The 19,871-nt window shown below is 36.2% G+C and overlaps 1 protein-coding gene across 1 annotated transcript in view; it reads left to right on the top strand.

Moving 5' to 3' along the window:
• The first annotated feature begins 2,480 nt into the window (after positions 1–2,480).
• The window catches only part of si:dkey-225n22.4 (collagen alpha-1(XXI) chain), a 56,438-nt gene continuing 39,047 nt past the window's right edge, over positions 2,481–19,871 (top strand). The window contains exons 1-8 of the mRNA XM_047810726.1: positions 2,481–2,608; positions 12,803–12,920; positions 13,158–13,718; positions 14,690–14,855; positions 16,337–16,562; positions 19,072–19,245; positions 19,583–19,660; positions 19,770–19,781. Coding sequence (XP_047666682.1) covers positions 12,842–12,920; positions 13,158–13,718; positions 14,690–14,855; positions 16,337–16,562; positions 19,072–19,245; positions 19,583–19,660; positions 19,770–19,781 — 1,296 coding nt within the window. The 5' untranslated portion in view covers positions 2,481–2,608; positions 12,803–12,841. The remainder of the gene's footprint in view (positions 2,609–12,802; positions 12,921–13,157; positions 13,719–14,689; positions 14,856–16,336; positions 16,563–19,071; positions 19,246–19,582; positions 19,661–19,769; positions 19,782–19,871) is intronic.

Below are 19,871 nucleotides of genomic sequence, written 5' to 3'. Positions count from 1 at the left end.
TAAGAAATATAGAAATAGGTTTCCTGTATAAAGGAAAAACCAGTAAAAAGCAGGTCTTGGAGGCCATCTCATCTGATCAAGCTACTCTGCTTTAACCTTTACAATTTGAGTAAATGAACATGTTATGTCTCAGAACCAGTATAGAGAAATGAAGGACCAGATGGACCACCCTCAATTCAAGTGATGTGTTCCCGGGAGCCACATGGCACCTGTGCCCCAGTAGCGTCACACTGCTCTCCAGCTGTGGTGACTGTCTCTCCAGTAAGGTACTGCCCCCAAGTGGAAATTATCAGTAGAGAAGTTTTTTTTTTTTAAATGATAAATTAGAAGAGATTTTCAGCAGCCTAGAGCCTGAGACAAGAGAATTTGGGGTCCAGTTGTGGATGAATAATGTATTAATTCTGAAATACTGTACCATCATCTGTGTCAGAAACCAGTACTACACATAACAGCCTGGATGAATCCAACTGGAAAATATAATAACGTTTGCCACACATTTAAGTGAAAGGGTAAATATAGCCTTAAGCTGATGAGTCCGGCTTCAGTGTTATGGAGTTTGTTTCAGATTTCACTGAGGTAAAACACTGTAAGGAGCACAAGGAGGGTACAACTTTTCTGTTTTAGTTTTTAGACAGTATTTGGGATAATAGGAGGTATATAAAAGAGCGGTAGAACTCTCATACTGTATATAGAAATAAACAAATCCACTGTCCTTTGTAAGAAATTTGACTGGGAACAGGTATGAGTGTTCAGAAGTCTGGTCATTGGGAACAGGGTAAATGTTTGTTCTGGGAAATAAAATTTGTGGATTGTGTGGACCCCTGACACAGTGTCTTTCTCTTTTTAATATTTGGGATTTGTATATTTATCCTGCAAAAAAACAAAGCTTCTGTACTGCCTTTTAGAAAGTGCCCAAATATGGAAAGATTGACACAGGGAATATTAAATCAAAAGTTTTGTGTTCAAAACCAAACAACAGTGCATCCACTGTTTGACAAATCACATACAAGTCTCAGAGTAAGAAATAAAGGAAAAATCACACACGTCAGACATATCAATACAGATTTCCACAGAATGCAGACACCAGACTGATGCCCGATCCTAAAAATAGTAAGAAACAAAACGTTTGCAGCACAAATTAGATAATTTCTGCAGAACCTGGACTAAGGAGTCAAGCATGATTGCACTCTGGAAAAAAGCCAATTGTTTTTGGAGCTAAACAACAGTTAGTTCTCAATTAACTGAGAATATACTGTAGATTTAATGTGTCTGTAGAGGGCAGTATAAAGTCACTCAAACTTTACTGTAGATATGATTCAAGTCTTATAGTATTTGTCTGTTGTCAGCATCAGTTTTGAAATGAAATTATAATTAATACACTGTTATGTAAATGTATCTTGCTTAATATGGAATTGTGAAAGTAAGACTCAAGAAATGAATCTCTGAATGTATTCACTCTCATAGTTGGTGTGAATTATACAGTAAAAAAAATCCTAATTATTCAGCATTTTGTGTGTGTGTGTGTGTGTGTGTGTGTGTGTGTGTGTGTGTGTGTGTGTGTGTGTGTGTGTGTGCATGTATTTTAAGCAATCTTTGGTTATCATTAACATTAACATTATATTCACATGTGAACATGTTTAGAACAAAAGGAGACCTGTTATATGTCTTCTTTTTTCATGACTGATAAACTGTAAACAAACCTGCAGTCAGTAGACCAAGTCTTAAAGAAGTCTCAGCGTTGGTATGTGTGTGCTGGATCCTATTCAAGGTGTATTTCTACTTTTCTCAGTGTTTCCTGGTGAATTCGTAGTTTCTACGAAGGAATAAATAGGTCCAAAACACTCCTGAGCAGGAAAAAGTGTTTATTGTAGATGAATGAATGTTTTCAGTTATGACCTGAACTACTGGTCTGAAGTATATGCTAATACCACCACTAACCACCACCACCACCACCACCACCACCACCAATACTACCGTTGTTGCTGCTATTATTATTATTATTATTATTATTATTATTATTATTATTATTATTATTATTATTATTATTATTATTATCATCATCATCATTATATTTATTATTACTATTATTATTGTTATTATTATTTTTATATTTATATTTATATTATCATCATCATCATCATCATTATATTTATATTTATTATTACTACTGTTATTTTTTATTATTTAATTATTATTATTATTATTATTATTATTATTATTATTATTATTATTATTATTATTATTATTTGTAGTAGAATTAGAAGTAGTAGCAGTAATAGTATATCTCATACACAAAAGAACATTTTAATAATAATTTTATAATTACTAATAATTTTTATTATTATTATTATTAATAGGCAAATTTCCCCAAGCTCCACGTGTTTACGTTAACACATGTAGAGGAGCGTGCAGCCTGGAGCGCGCTGATGACGTAAGCAGAAGGCGGCTGTATAAGAGGTCGCGCGCAGCAGAGACATGGCCTCCTCCAGCGACAGTGTGTGGAACTGCAGCGTGGACAGAAACAACACTGTCACTTTGGACCTGAAGTTTTCTTCTGTTTTCAAACTCACTATTCCAACAGTTTCTTCAAGCTTGTTAATGCGAGAGGGTAAGTTTGCATAAAGCTTGTTTTTATGGCACTGGAGCTTGTATTAAACATTATGACTGATTTTTGTTCCCATTGGTAATTTATTTATTTATAAATAAGTGTTTTTATAAGAGTTTAAATAAAGGTTTTAAATATATGAAAGTTCCTTAAATACATTTTCAACATTTAAAAAAAAATATTATTTCAACAAATACAAGCTTTCTTCTTCTTCTTCTTCTTCTTCATCTTCATCATCATCATCATTATCATTATCATTATCATTATCATTATTATTATTATTATTATTATTATTATTATTATTATTATTATTATTATTATTATTATTATTATCGGAACTTATTGGAAAGCCTTTCAGTATAATATAATATAATATAATATAATATAATATAATATAATATAATATAATATAATATAATATTCCTTGAGAGAAAAACAAATATTTTTATGCCTATGCAACTGTTGGTAAATATTGGGTAGGTATTAATTTGTAATGCCCTCTATGTGGCAAACAGGTGATTCACTGCTTATCATCCTGAAGTCATTATCAACTAATAAGCTAATTAACAGCCCTTTCTGAGTTGTTGTGTGTGTCCACATGTGTTAGAGCAGGAAAACGACTAAAATACACAAGCAGGACGTTTTCCAAGACGAGGATTGTTTTAGCAAATGTTGGTGTCATTCCAACTTGTAGGATTTGAAAAGGTAGGAAATTGTACTGTACATAGCTAAAAATACATTCAACATTCTCTTACTCTTCATTCTCAATGTGAATTTAGAATTTCTCTTATTCAGAGGAGCAACACTAAAATAGTAGCCTGTCTTTTTCAATGTGAACTGTGTGGGAAATATGTGCCTTATTGCTTACTGTATATGGAAATAGTTTTGGCCTGCATTTTAAAAGATAAATACAGTTTGCCATCCACATTCAGTGTTCACACAAAGGTCAGGTTTGCTACACTATAATACACTAGATGGAATAAACATGTTCAGATAAGTCTGTACTATTATCTGCTAGTATATTACAATGAGTCTGTTGCCGAATGAACTGACATTTGGGCTTTATTTATATACTAGTATTATTGCTTTGCCTGCAACTCTGCATCTGTATTTTGGTTTAGTGTATTTGTCATTATGGACATTTTTGAATCAGACATTTTTTCTATACAGTTTTTGTTTTGTCACTAAATGTAATAGAAGTGTTTCTAAACCTGTAACCTGTTCACTATTTGTTTGCTGGCTGTAATCCACAATGGTTAATTTTATTTAATAATAAATAAAAACCTTGGCTAGTGTAATAGGTGATACCTATCTGATCTGAGCTCTAGCATGACTGACCTCCCTTTTCCCTGCTTTCTATCTTAGCAGAAAGAGATAAAGTTCAAAGTTGCAGCCAACTAACTGCTAACTATCTGCATAATTTCACTTGGATTTGAGAATCAAACAGAGCTCCTACATGTTCAAACAATGGTGGAAGTGAATCTGTTTACCGTATGTATGCAGTCTTCTGGCTAAACAAATTCCTACAGAAGACAGTTTGTATGTTGTTGAAATCGAGTAGCATACATGATATGCTCAGTAGCCTGTAATCCAAATTCTTCACTGGCCTCTTTAGTAGAACAATGACCCATGTTATTCAAGTGTGTTTGATGAAAATCTGGAAATGTGTCGGAAGCAGTGCAGGTGGGAATTTCTAGGCACCTTACAATTCCATTCAATTTGGACTGAATTCAATTATTAAATTGTCTTTACAGCTCAATGCATATCAGTTTCTAAAGGCCACTATATGAATTTGCCCCCCCCCCCAAGTTGAACTATTTGCAGTATAATTTTCATTCATTCCGAAAAGCACAAGTACTAAAGTATAATGTTTAATTTCACACTCAACAAGTTCTCTCTCAATGGAGAAGCCCATCAGTGGGTGTGACCAGGAGCATAAAAAGAAAGGGGCAAGGCATGGCACACTCCACATGTGCACCAGCTGTAGACAAATGTGCCTCTAATTCAGTCACGATCACAAGAAAAAGATAAAGTGACTATTTTGTTTATTTGTTATTTGATAAAGGTTGCTGTAGTGGACTAATTTCAGCCAGATGCAGATTAAAATCATTCTGCACGTAACAGGGAATGGTAGATAGTGACGAATAATTAGCATGATCTCATTTGTGTAATGTTTATGCCTCGTAAGTACTGAAAACCCAAATGTTCTTTAGGACATTTGCTTATTTAAGGGGTAAGATGTGGGTGATTTGACCAAATAAAAAAATCATATTATGATTCTGAAAGACTGTACTATTATATATATATTGCAGGCTTTGCTAGAAAGTATGTGCTGTTTCTTTGTGGATGCGTGGGGAATTTGTGCTGTTATTTTAAGCTTGTGCACTTGAATTTGGTGATTTATGTTTATTAATCCCATGGCAGGTGTTCAAAGAGCAACCAATTTGTGTGAACATTTGTTTTTGGAATAATAAAAATGCTGCTGAAGGAGTAATATATTTATATATAGATATAGTGATCAAGTTCAGGCTGCACCACTTTTCTATCTATCTATCTATCTATCTATCTATCTATCTATCTATCTATCTATCTATCTATCTATCTATCTATCTATCTATCTATCTATCTATCTATCTATCTATCTATCTATCTATCTATCTATCTATCTATCTAGTTCTAAGTTTTCTTTGTTTCCAACCCTTTTGAAAACTTCTCCTTTCCCCCTCCTCATATTTGCTTGTAGCCATGATCAAAAAGTCTCTTGCACCACTGAACTGCCACTGCAGAAGCCGTATACCTTAATAGATAAATGTTTGTAATGCTGTAAATCTAAATCTAAATCAGTGTTAAGGCAGTCTGCTGCCACTGTCAGGTGAAAGAAAAAAATGCAATATATTGGCTGTCAGGCTGCCCAAGGGCCTTTTTACACCTGGTCACTTCATGCGTTCTCTCTGATCCTATAGCTATCTGATTTGTTAAAACTGTTCCATTTACATTAGGCCACATAAATGCGTCTTGGCGAATCGGATATCAATTCGGTCTTTCTACTCCCGCCCAGAATGCAAATATATTTTACCTCATTTCCGGGGTAATTGAAATGGAACACGCTTTAGTTTATGCGGTTGCTACAAAAAACAGCAGTTACTGTTTGCTGCATTTTAAGACCAAACGAGACACCTGGGTGAAAGATTGGTGTAATTGAATGTGGCTGTTCAAGCCACATACCTGTACGTCAGCACTATACTCCTCCCAAACGGAAGTACGTCACTCGCAGGTGACTCGCGAGTCGTACATCGCGCCAGAAACAAATATGTTTTCCAGGTGTAAAAACCCCCTAACATACTGTAAATGAGTAAACTCATTCTAATTGAGAAGATGCTGAGTTAACAGTTGCATCTGGCCCTGGGGCCAAACGTTGGACTTTGGGACTTGTGAGTTATTTTTGAGACATGTGTTATTAACAAAAAATAGTAGATCACTAAACAATAATGAGATATTTCATTTCATTTTTAAATGAAATTATCCAACAAACTAGGTTATGGTAAGGTTTAAAGTTATAGATGATTCCATTTCTGCTGGTGATACATTTCAGATTTCTGAAATAAATAAGGTGCTCGTGGGAATTATTATTCAGGAAGTTTTCAGATTTGTCGAGGCAGTATTTAAAGAATATTCTATTTTCTTGGCAAAGCCTTAGAAATCATGGGCAGCAAATAAGTTAACCAATGCCAATCAGATTGTGCCTGGCTGGAGTAGTGCCGTAAATGCTGACAGTCCTTCAAGAGCTGAACCTTCTATCTTTACAGTATATACCTTAACCATTTGCAACATAATCTCCATATAACAGAGTTAAGTTTTGACTCTGTGGTGTTAATATGTTGTTAGATGTCAGGAAATCTTCCTCATGGACAGTTAAATTTCCCACTTTCATTCATACAAATTACCATCAATTCGTAATTCTTTTTCTCAGTAAATACTTATGATTTTAATACCCCTGAGTTAATACAAGAGTAAAACTTGTTATAACATTTACAAAGTTGGGTGTACTGCTGACTTATTCTTTTTCTTATTATTATTCTTTCTCTTATTATTTTTGTTTTCTTCCTGGTTTCCTGAAAGAAAATTTAAGTCATTTAAGTTTACATGAATTTACATGTCTTTCTACATATACAGTACTACATATTGTGTGTGTGTGTGTGTGTATGTGTGGTGTGTTGCTTTGTCTATGGAACTCTATGACTTAATTGTGCTGTGAAATCAGTAGAATACAAAATATAGATGTGTATCACATAACCGATTATCTGCACATATCCAGCTATAATTAAATCATCACCAGCTTCTCTTGCCTTCAGGAGAGCTTCCATTTCATCCACCTAAAAACAAACACCCACATGGGGGCTGGCATATTATTGGGTGGGATTTTGTTTCCATATGGCCGATGGTAATTCATCAATGTCACGTTTTTTTTTTAAGAATTAAAAAAAGTGTCTAGACGATCTAATTAGCCAGAGTTGGCTGGATTAAGAGATAGAGTGAATGGTTGCTGCAAACCAATCATGTAACATGGGAGGGACTCAAGTAACAGACTCTTTCTATATACTCTTATTGAGTAACAAAAACAAGAGGAGTTTAAAGCAGGTGCTTGTAGAAGTTTTCTGTTTACCCAAGAAACACTTACCAAACTGTAATAAAAAAGGCAAAAAAAAGTGGATTAAATGCTGAGCTCCAGAGCAGGTGTGTATTAAAGCCATACATATGGGTATGTTTGTGTGTATATGTGTGTAACTCATTCTGTGACATAGCCAATCAGGTCTTATGCTTACTTACACTTACACATTAAACACAGTGAGGTATTAAAGGAGAAGAAATACAAATATTCAAATATCTGTGGAATATGTCCTAAAGTTCCTGACAAGGATATTTTGATGAAGGGAACTTGTTAAATTTCAGTTAAATCCTAATTATAATCCTGTTATGGGATTTTAGTTAGTCTAGATTCAGGAACTCTTATTCTAACAAGAAGTACTAGTCTACCCTGCTGGACTAATCTTTTGTGTAAGCCACTGCTCCAAGAATCGATGACTGTTGGTGAGACTGTGTTTTTGTCCATTTGAGGTGTGGGCATGGACATTTACAATATTAAAATGGACTGAACTTCAATTTTTCATCTAAATCCGGTCATCTGCCTGCATAGACGGATGGGTAAATCTTGGGAAAACAGGATCTTCTTTTTCTTCAGCTGGGCCACAATCTGTCAATTTTTTTTTTTTATTCCAACAAAGCCACAAATTATATAACATAGTTTTAACATTTGTTGGCATGTTAACATCTGTTGGCAGGGCACATTTGTCCCAGGGTCGGACATGTTTGGTCTAGGGGAACTGTAATCTGTGCTTGTATGTACACAGTTGTTGAGGTTTTCTCTCTCGAGTCATAGTGTTTTAATCATTATTAAGCTCTTCATCTGTGTCACTTTCTGATCACAGGACGTTGATTCAAGACTGGTTGATACCAGATTGCATGACAATACCATGCAAGAAATGGTTCTGCAGTGGTACCTTTCCATAGGATAGACACAGAGCATATTGTACACCGCAATGTAACTACATGTACAATGTGAGCTATATTTCAAAAACCCCACAAAAAACTGTGGTTAATAAAGGTGTAATGCAGTCAAATCAGATAATAAAACCAACACTTCCCTTATGTTAAATAGAAGAGGACTTTTCTACAAAGATGTACGTGAAGTATATACTGCATATATACTGTTTATGTACACACATACATAATGGGAAAATGTACAGATGTGGATCTTTATTAGCTCATTAATTCTTGATATTGGTTGTGCAGTGATGAGTATGCAAATTCTGCTCTTTAGGAGGTACGTTTTGTCATAAGACACTAAAAGTCTCATGTCAACACCATATGTCATTTAGTTCATCATGCAATCTGCTTGTAAGTGTTTTATTTATTAGAGATAAAGCTTTGTTTATCTAAATCCCCTCCTGTTTTTCCCTTTTAGCATAGAATATTCCTTCCAGCACCCCTTCAGGCACAAGTGTGTAGGACCTTTTATGTGTCTCCACATTATTTGACTCCAGTACCTAAGGATTGAACCTGCTGTGGTTTCTGGATGGGAGCTTGTCTTTGGTTATAAATAACTGGTTGAAAATGTTATAAGTGGTTCAAATTTTCTAACCGATTATGAGGAGATGACAGTTCTATAATGTTCTACATGATACCATGATACCTACAGCAGTTGTTTGCTGCTGTCATTTTATCAGCACCCTGTCACAAACAACTCTTAGCTTAACTGAAAAGTTTTTTTTTTCCCACTCATTTTAGATATTTATTTGAACCTTGGATAATTGTTGCCGAGTTGCTGAATATTTTGATTCATTATTGCATTAGACTTCTGTAAATCACAAGGTGGATTTCTCTGCACTGGTCATTCATTTTTCGTGCCAGTTTGACAAAACTGGCCTTATAGTATATTGTAAAAATTTGAAAAATTTAGTAAGATTAGCTAACAGTAGTTGTGTTGGTGCAATATGGGCTGGTTGAATATTGCAGAATCTGCTGATCTCCTTAGCTGAGGGTCTGTAAGCTGAAACACTTTGTTGATGAGAGAGATTAGAGGAGAATGACCAGACTGTCCTGAACGGATAGGAAGTAACACTCTTAACAACTGTGTTGAGCAGAAAAGAATCTCTGCAAGCACAAAACATCAAACCTTGAGGTGAATAGACTACACCAGCCAGATACAGTAAGATTTCACTCCTGTTAGCCAAGAAAACGAGTCTGCAACTGTCATAGACACAAATTCACCCAACCTTGAGAGGTAAAGACTGGACAAAAACTGTCCAGTTTTGGTGAGTCTGGGCACATAATTGCCTTAGATTTCTATTCGTGGCTGTCAGGGGTGGAACCCAAAGTGTGTTGTTCTCCAGTGTTTTATGTTTTGTGCATACTGAAACGCTTTTCTGATCACCATGGTTAAAGTGTGATTGTCACTCATTCAATGTTTTTAGCTCAAACCAGCCATTCTGGTACCAACATTAATGACAAGCCACATGTTTGATGTGAACATTAACTGAAATTTTTACCTGTATCTGTATCTGTTTTTTGTTTTTTTTCCCCCATTGTGCTTCTGCTACATAAATTTACATGTTTTTAATAAAGTGGATGTCATTGTATATTGCAGATTTGCAACATCTATGCTTGATGCTATAAAGAACCACTATGGTCTTTGCACACTGTTATGTTTTTGGATTCATGAATTAGATTTTTATGAGAGTGTCATGCTGCTTAGGAGAAAGGCAGGATGTGAAGACTAAAGATGAATTCTGTCAAATTCATGTGTAATTCTGTATTTCAGTCTTCAGAAGGGAGTCTACAGAGACGAGTTAAAAATATATCAAACAAGCTTCAAACTGCGTGATTCTGCCAAGTTCGGTTGATGTACATGCCTGTGTACTGTCCAGTTCTCAGTTTGTTGTAAAGGTCATGCTCTCTTCTAGCACGGGCTTCATTCCTTGGCATCAGCAGTCAGGTAATTTAACAGTTGTCACACTTTATGTGGTATTAAACTGAAGTACTTACCAGAGTTGGTATGCTGTTAGGGATGTTGTGTATGTCCTCTCAGGATACCTGCATTGCTGTTTTATTTTGTTCCACACTATGCTTTGCAGGAATGATGGATGTGTAGAAGAATGTATTGCTTCTAACCTGTTTTCTGTGCTGTAATTCATCTCAAATGGTCCCTATAAAGTGCCTGTGGACATAAAGCATGTTACTTGTCTGTGGATGGGTTTGAAACTGTAAAACTAGAAAAGCAGTAGGTGAATAACATGCTGGAGTCTGTGGCCAACTATTTACTTCTTTAAAAAGAAAAAAAGAATTCCTCAAGAGAGAAAAACCCAATGACCTACAAGTCATCTAGATGTAACTTTTGAAATGGGAAGGTATGTGGAGTGGTGGAGCAGAAGGGTATGTCCAGGACAGGAAAGGCTTTCTACTTACAAGCTTCTTTCCTTTGAACCAATACAGAGCTATATTAAAGTATTAAGGAAAAACCTTGAATTAGACAATTGTATCTAAATTAAATGTTTAAATGTTCCGAACATTTGACTACATATGCAAACTCTACAGCATGACTAAAACTTGACCTTCATACTCATATGCGATTCATCCACAAGCTATTAGAAGCAAACAATTGTTAGAAAATGTTTGTAATGTAGACTGTAGCATTATGCTTTCCCATCACTGGAACTAAGAGGTCCAAACATGTTTCATGACAATGTCCCTGTGCACAAAGCAAGCTCCATGAAGACATAGTGTGCCAAGGTCAGTGTCCTGAGCCAGAGCCTAACCCTGAGCCCAAAGCCTAACTCAGAGTTCTGACTTGAACCCTACTGAACACTTTTGAGTGGACTGGAACACTGACAGCATGCCATTTGGTAGATGCCCTAATGCAGAGAAACTTGTATACAACTGTGCAGTTGAGGATTAAGGGCCTTGCTCAGGAGCCCAGAAGTGGCAGTTGGTGATCCTGTGATTTGAACTCACAACCTTCTCAATAGTAGAGCACCACTTTTACCACTGAGCTACAAGTGCTCTAGATAGCTTGACTTGATTTGACTGAAGTATTATATAAGTCAGGGTAAACTAGAATTTTCAGTTCAGCAAAGTGAAAAAGTTTTATTTTCAGACATAATAAAACAAAACAAAAAAAATACTGTATGTCCATGAGCAGTGATAACAGTAAAGGTGCGCTGTTGTAATTGCAAACGCAGACAGAAATAAATTCATTTAATATGTAGTGTTTACAGACTTGCGCAAAAATGTAAAACTAAAATATGACTATAGATTAAATTCAATAGAAAAACGTTGTTGTTTCTGTTGTCTTGCCTTTATTGAACTGCATGTCTGCATATAATATTTACAAAAGGTTTATTTTCAGATTTATATACTGTATACTTTGTGGCCTATGCGGCTCCACATTGGAAAATCTTTAGTCCCTGTCTTCTTGAACCACTGCTACTGCGGCATTTAAACATATTTTACATTGTAATGTACAGTATGTCAGTGTAATGTTCTGAGTTTTGTGTTCCAGCAAACTTTAGTGTCTTTTATTTTGAAAGAGATTTCATTTGAAGGTATTTAATTATTTTTGTAATTTCATACAGTATGTGTTTCTTATCAATCCATCTCATTTTCATTCTTCATTTTTTTATATAGCACAAGAAAAAAATGTACTTTGTAAAAGATGAGTTTACATTTGTACATGTGACCGAAGAGAGTCAGGTTGGTTTCTTTGCATCTCTGTACAACGATTAATAAAAATGTAAAAATATTAGTCAATCTAATAGAAGTTAGAAGTGTTAGAAGTGTTAAAAAGATGGATTGAGTGCATATTTGATTTTTTCTATGAGAAGTCAGGTGCATTTATCAAGTTTTAGAAATGAACGGCCTTAATCTGTTTGTTTAACGTTGCCGCCCGCATGGTAATTTAGAGTGCAAGTTTTTCTTTTTAATATGAGTTTTAAATACAAAATTTTGGTGGATTGAATCTGTAGAAATGTTCTGTTGCTTATTTGACTTTAACTGAGTGTGTGTAATTTTTATTTAAGTCGTATATTGTGTATATGTAGCCAACTGAGACTGCAGTCACTGTGTTAATGGAGGACAGGGATTAATCTGTTTGTCTCACATCCTTCAGACAGACTGTTGGTGAGAGGATATGTGTGTGTGTGTGTGATCCTGTGTCTTTTGTTTATTTAACTGCAGGTATGTAAACCACAAACCACTATACGATAACATGACTGAGTGAAATTGGCTAAATATTGTCTGATGATAAATGTGTTTCCTGTTAAGTGTAATGTTAATGTAAAGGGAAAGTGTACATGTTGAATTTATTTTATTTTGTTCTCTAATTTTTGTTTATGTATATTTGTGTAAGAAATGGGATATGAGACCAAAGAGACTGTTTATCATATGGACTTTATTCAGGAGTCTCTCAGTTCTACTGTACATGTGAGAGGATTTGTGTGTGATCCCGTGTCTTTTGTTTATTAAACTGCAGACATGATTCACCAAAGAGCCTGGAGTCAGTGTGTCATTTGTGGTGCTGGGTGAAATCCGCTACATCAGTATGATGTCAATATTTTTAATATTTAATAAATATTGTTTTTGTAGGAAAGTGAAATCCAAAAGTGGTGGACGGCACTTTTAAGGATGTCAATTTTAAGGTTGCTGTCAATGCTGATGGTCTTTGCCTACATACATTGCACAGAAAAGGAGGATATTCGAGCAGGTATGGATCAATTCTGTCCATTTTCTATTTACAGAATAATGTGTATCTGTAAATAAAATATGTTTCTATGTCTATTATTATGTGTTAATTGACACCCCATACACACTTTTTTTAGTGCTAGAGATTTGATTATTAGGGATCTTAAAAAAATTGAACCAATTACACACTGTCCTTACAGTATTTGTGTACCAGTCAGATTGCATAAAACTAATCCTCTTCATATCTGATGTCGTGTAGGTTGCAGTACAGCTGCAAACGATCTTGTATACATAATTGATGGATCCTGGAGTGTGGGCTACAAGGACTTTGACACTGCCAAGCGCTGGCTTGTTAACATCACTAGTGGCTTTGATGTAGGTCCCCATTATTCCCAGGTGGCCGTAGTGCAGTACAGTGACACTCCTCGGCTAGAGATCCCACTTGGTGCTCATCAGCGTACCCAAGAGCTCATCAAAGCTATTCAGGCCATCCGTTACATGGGAGGAAACACTCAGACGGGGCGTGCCATCAAGTTTGCAGTAGATCATGTGTTTTCTTCATCACAGCGCAGTGACACCGCTAGGAATCGCATTGCTGTAGTGGTAACTGATGGGAAATCTCAGGATGATGTGGTAGATGCTAGTGTAGAGGCTCGAACGCAAGGAATCACTATATTTGCTGTGGGAGTGGGCTCAGAGATCACCACCTCAGAGCTGGTGGCCATTGCTAACACCCCATCCAGTTTCTACGTGCTATATGCACAGGACTACACCACCATTGATCGCATTCGAGACTCTATGGAACAAAAGCTTTGTGAAGGTGAGGCCTGGGAAAGATAGTAACATGGTGAATTGTGAGTGTGACTTTGTTCTTTTAGTAATATTTGGTGAAGTTCTCTTCATAGTTCAGAGACTCTCAGTAAGCTATCTAAAGAAAACCCCTCTCATTTTAATAAAATTCAACCATCCATAGCGTATGTAAATGCCCCTATACATTTCTGCTGCGTTTCAGTTCAGACATTTTCCCACTAGTATTCAGACACTCTAGGCAGGACAGAAAAAATGCATGTATCTACAGGGCTTGGCTTTCGAGGGAGCAATGAAAGGAATGACTATATTTGTATTTTGAGTTTTAAAATGACCAACTTCAACATATTTTCTCCAAATTACTCGTCTTAATGTCTTAGAGCACACTCTTTGAAAATTGGGCCCCGTAAGGGTTCTTAGCTTCCTCAAGGGGTTGCACATGAAACTCTCTGAATTTGAAACTCGAAGTTCGACAGTACATAAAAAAGGAACGCCCCAAAGAAGGGACATTTAACTCTCTTTATATACGTAGCTCTAGATTATTCTATAGTTTGCAGAATTAAAACATGTATTTATTAAAGAATTTCATATTGTTGTTAAGTTTAATGTAGTGTGAAAAAACACACAAAAAAGTTTGTTGTTATAGTAAAAAAAATATTTTACCTGCCTCGTTTTTACTCTCATGAAGTTAATGAGAGAAATTGCAAATCCTCTATTCTGAAGACCTTCCCATGCTTAAAAACCTACAGAAACATCTTTATCTCTGACTGTTAACATTTTAACATCTTTTATTTTCTACTCACCAAGCTATGCTGTTATAAAAAAATTACATACCACCTTCTGACCTATCAGATACAAGAACTCAATAGTTTTTGCTATAAAAGATAATGGTTTGCCCACAAGGTACATAAAGCATGAAGGCATGCAAGAAGAAAGTTGCCATAAAGAGAATTATAAAATACACTTCTCTGTGGTGTTCTGCAGAATCTGTATGTCCCACACGTATCCCAGTAGCCTCACGGGATGAGAAGGGCTTTGAGCTGATACTCGGGATGAAAATCCATGAGAAAGCTAAGAGGATATCAGGCTCTTTGCTGTCAGAGACAGCCTACTTCCTGGACAAAGGGGTGGACATTACTGAGGAGACAAAGTAAGATCATGAAGTTATATTGTATTAGTGGCATGTCTTACCTGATAGGTCTACTTTGTCATTGTTTATTCACTTGCGAGGGTGTTGAATTAGCTGGTACAGCTTATTAAGCTTTTTAGCATTGCCTCATTCATTCATTCATTCATTCATTCATTCATTTTCTACCGCTTATCCGAACTACCTCGGGTCACGGGGAGCCTGTGCCTACCTCAGGCATCATCGGGCATCAAGGCAGGATACACCCTGGACAGAGTGCCAACCCATCGCAGGGCACACACACACTCATTCACTCACATACTCACACACTACGGACAATTTTCCAGAGATGCCAATCAACCTACCATGCATGTCTTTGGACCGGGGGAGGAAACCGGAGTACCCAGAGGAAACCCCCGAGGCACGGGGAGAACATGCAAACTCCACACACACAAGGCGGAGGCGGGAATCGAACCCCCATCCCTGGAGGTGTGAGGCAAACGTGCTAACCACTAAGCCACCATGCCCCCCACATTGCCGAATTGTCCATCTTAAATCTTCTAAGCAATAGATGAACTTTAGGTATGCAAGACATCATAATACATTGTAATGCAACATGCTGTGCAAATATATAATATTTTTTTTTATTATGTATAATTATTATTTTTTATTATATTTATTATGTTTTTCTCCCATATATGAACAGCAAAGCACATTGCATACAATACAAATACGTGTATATGTTCACTACCAATCTACTTTCTATTGTCTTAAAGATATTTTTATAAAATTCTATGGTAGAAATCCGAAAGACTGCTTTTAAAACAAAATGCAATTTAATAGTATTTTTAAATATTTTTTTCCCCCCAAACAAGCAGTTTTGTTTTTGGATGAGGTAGCAAAGAATTACTTAGCTATTTTTGGTACATTTATCCTGGGCGGGTCCCTTATAAAACTGCTTAAGAAGATGCCAAGTGTGTAAAGCCGAAAGGAAAACAGAAAATTACTTGTCCCATTCACTATAGTCAGAAGGTTAGAGAATCAGCCTGGATGGGATGCCAGTTGATTTCAGGACACCATATACATGCTCATTCAAATCTACAGGTCATTTTGAGTAGCCAGTCCACCTACCTGCATGTTTTTGGACAGTGAGAAGAACCAATTAACCAGGAGCAAATCCATGTGTATATCGGGAGAACAGAAACTCTATACAGACATTAAACCAAGCTCAAGATCAAAGTCCTGGACTCTAGTTGTGAGAGACAGACATACTACACACTGTACCCCTATGCAAATATAAAAAAAGCTCAAATAAAAAATGTCTTCATTATTATTGTAAACTATTAAAAATATAGTAAAAAGAAGAAACCTTTTCTATGAATAGGTGTCCAGCTTTTTGACTGGTAGTGTACATACTGTATAGAATCTCCTGTAAATAAAACCATGATTTTATATCCACATATAATAATGCTGTCTTTAATGAATATTTTAACATTGTGTTCCAGGGAGATCTTTCCAGAGGGTCTTCCTCCATCCTATGTGTTTGTGGCCACTCTGCAGCTGAAAGGCACTGCAAGCAGGGAAAAGTTTGACCTCTGGAGGGTCATTTCTAAAGATAATGAAGTCCAAGTGGCTGTGACGCTCAACGGACAGGAGAATTCTGTTACCTTTACCACCACAAACGTGGCAAGTGGGGTACAGGTGGTCACTTTTAATGATCAAGACCTTCAGGTTTGTAAAGTACTGCAATAACTCCCTTTAATCTAGTGTATACAGTACTGTACATGTTGCATATGTCAGCTGATATATCCAGTTTGTTCCACAGCAATACATCAAACTATATTTCATATTGTACCATATTACTTTTTAACGTAAATGAGCTTATTTTTATTCTACAACTCTGCTGAATGCTCGATTTTGATTGGCCAGTGGTAGAAATGTTCCTTAAAGGTTTTACACTGGAAAAGATTTAATGACAAAAGCCTTAGAGGTAACTGCTTTTTTGCCTTTTTGAGTTGAAGATAGAGGAATATAGAGGCTAGTGACAGAACAACTGTTTATTACTGCTATAATATATGTGACAAAAATCTGTGTTTTGGGATGTTTCCACAAAATTAAAGGTAACTAAATCACAGGGCGGTCATGGGGTAAATTTACAAGTCAAACTGTTCTTACTTAATAATAATATTCATTCATTCATTCATTCATTTTCTAACACTTATCCGAACTACCTCGGGTCACGGGGAGCCTGTGCCTATCTCAGGCATCATCGGGCATCAAGGCAGGATACACCCTGGACGGAGTGCCAACCCATCGCAGGGCACATACACACACTCTCATTCACTCTCACACACACACACACACACACACACACACACACACTACAGACAATTTTTCAGAGATGCCAATCAACCTACCATGCATGTCTTTGGACCAGGGGAGGAAACCGGAGTACCCGGATGAAACCCCCGAGGCACGGGGAGAACATGCAAACTCCACACACACAAGGCGGAGGCGGGAATCGAACCCCCAACCCTGGAGGTGTGAGGCGAACGTGCCACCGTGCCCCCCAGATTTAAATTAAAACTTCTAATATGATTCTTTAATTAATATGAAATTGTAATCATTCCCAAATTGCTGTGATATTAAAAAGGAATAAAATTAAGTGTTTTATTCCTGACCTTAAACACATAGGTTTTTAAGGTACAGTATAAGACAGCAGGTGAAATTGTAGTCCTTAAATCATCCATGTTTTCATGCTTGCTGTGGTTTTCCATTCTCATTTTTATTTTTTATTTAACTCAAGTTCTTTTTGAGACTTTAATGTTCCCTTTTTTATAAATGCATTTTATTTGGTTGCTGTCATTATTACACTTGACAGTCTTCTTGATTCTGTTCCATATTTCTTTCTTTTTAACTTTCTCAATGTGCATTTGCAATGGTGATTTACACCAAGTACAGCCAAGAGTAATGAAGAAACAGAAACAGAGTTTCCACCTCCCTTCCTCACAGGAAAAAAGTTAGTTACTTTAGTTTATGGCACTGCAAGACTTACATAGCTGTCATGTTGACTGTGTATTTAAGGAACAGGATGTGCAGTAGTTCCTGGTTGTTTTAGGAACAGTGAAGTTCAATCCAATCAATTTGAACAGAGACGGTAGTGTGATTCATCATTGTAGCTGCATCCATTGGAGAGATTTAGCCATGAACAAGGTGTCTTTTATGAAATGTTAAGTTGAGTAAGTGTGGCTCCCGTTAAAAGTCCTTCGAGTGCACAAAAGCGCTCTGTACCAGATGAATTTCAGCTGTTATATAACTGATAATTCAATTAAATTTCATTTTAAAATGCAGGCACTGCTACTGTCTACACAGAAGCTCACTGAAAAATATTTAGAATTGATAATAGATTTTGAACAAAAATTTCATTTTCTTTATTGCAAATGAGACGTTTAATTAAAAAATTTTCACAGAAATAAGCGATGCTCTAAGTAAATATGAGACAAGGGTCGTTTACCTGCTTTTAGATGTCATAAGCTGCACTTTGTAGTCAGTGTAGAGCCTAATAGCTTGCTAGTATAGATTGAAAAAGACAGGAATAATCTACTCTCACTTTCTTTTCCAGTTAAGGAGCTAGCTGAAGCAGCCAGCTGTACATACTTACCTCTTTACAAATACTAATCATGTGGGTGCTGTCTTGCATATGGATACCATGAGTTGGAAGACTTAAAGTCTTTAAGTCTTCTGGAATTCTCAAATGATCTCTTTCCACAACGAATAATGACCCAATGAACACAGTAGAGAACTTTATGTTTCAATACTAAAATATCTTGTATTCTTAATGCCTGACGTTCTTAATTTTCTACACTGTCTACACTTTGCTCTACTGTAAACTATCCTGTATACTTCAATAGCAATGGACATTCTCACAAGGCACCTTTTATACTGTAGAAATATATTTATTTATATGAATTAAGCAAGTTATCAATAACAAGCAGCAAATGAAGTTGGAAAGTAAAATTCCCTGGGAAACCAGACTCAAAAGGGAAGAAATGGGTGACAACGGATAGTGCGATTATAAATAATTTCCATTCTTTGAGAAACTGTGTATTATGTGTTTAAAGACGTGCAAGAATGCAACCAGTTCATTCAATTAATAACCAGTTAACATCAAGTCTGTTTTGTAGAAGCGTACAGTATATGAACCACGGCTACTCAGAGTCTTGAGCTTTTCCCTCTACAGGAACTATTTGATCGACGCTGGCATCAGCTGAAGATTCTCGTCAGAACAAAGCATGTCACCTGTTATATGGACGACAAGGTGATCCAGGAAGTGGCTCTGGAGCCAGTTGTGCCCATCTTTATCAATGGGAAAACTCAGATTGCCAAACATTACAATGCTGAAGCTACAATTCCAGTGAGTAGCAATAAACAGAGCAGTTACTGCAGAAGTCTGACATCTTCTTATAATGGTTTGGTCATATTAAGACCCAGAATTTAGTGACTATACTGTATAAATATACAATCTGCAACATGACAACAACATTTGAAAATTCAATTCAGTTCAATTTTATTTGTATAGCTCTTATTAACAATAGACATTCTTGCAAAGCAGCATTACTGGAATACTACTGTAGTACTAGTAAATTTAGTTATATCAAACCCATACACTACAACATGTCCTTTGTGAATACAAATTTACAAGATGCCAAACAAAGCAATATTCAGCATTTCTTTTTTCAACATTTTCACAGTTGGGAATCCAAAAACTGAGGCTGTACTGTGATCCAATGCAAAGTGAAAGAGAAACCGCATGTGAGATTTATTCTGTGGTAAGTGATATTTACAGTCATCATTTATTCACATATTTGGACTTTCCTTTACTACAATTGTTACATATCTAACTTGTTTTCTTCATTTTTCCACATATATATACCGTAGGATGATGAGAGGGTAAGTTTTTTCCTATCAGTGTCCCATGTACAGTATCCGGTTTTTTGTGAGTGGATCAGCACCTAGCTGCTAGATTTTACTTCTCCCCCC

Source organism: Tachysurus fulvidraco, chromosome 3, assembly GCF_022655615.1.
Source record: "Tachysurus fulvidraco isolate hzauxx_2018 chromosome 3, HZAU_PFXX_2.0, whole genome shotgun sequence".
NCBI classification, from domain to species: domain Eukaryota; kingdom Metazoa; phylum Chordata; class Actinopteri; order Siluriformes; family Bagridae; genus Tachysurus; species Tachysurus fulvidraco.
Note: the sequence above shows the minus strand (reverse complement) of the source record. Positions and strands in the feature narration are given on the sequence as shown.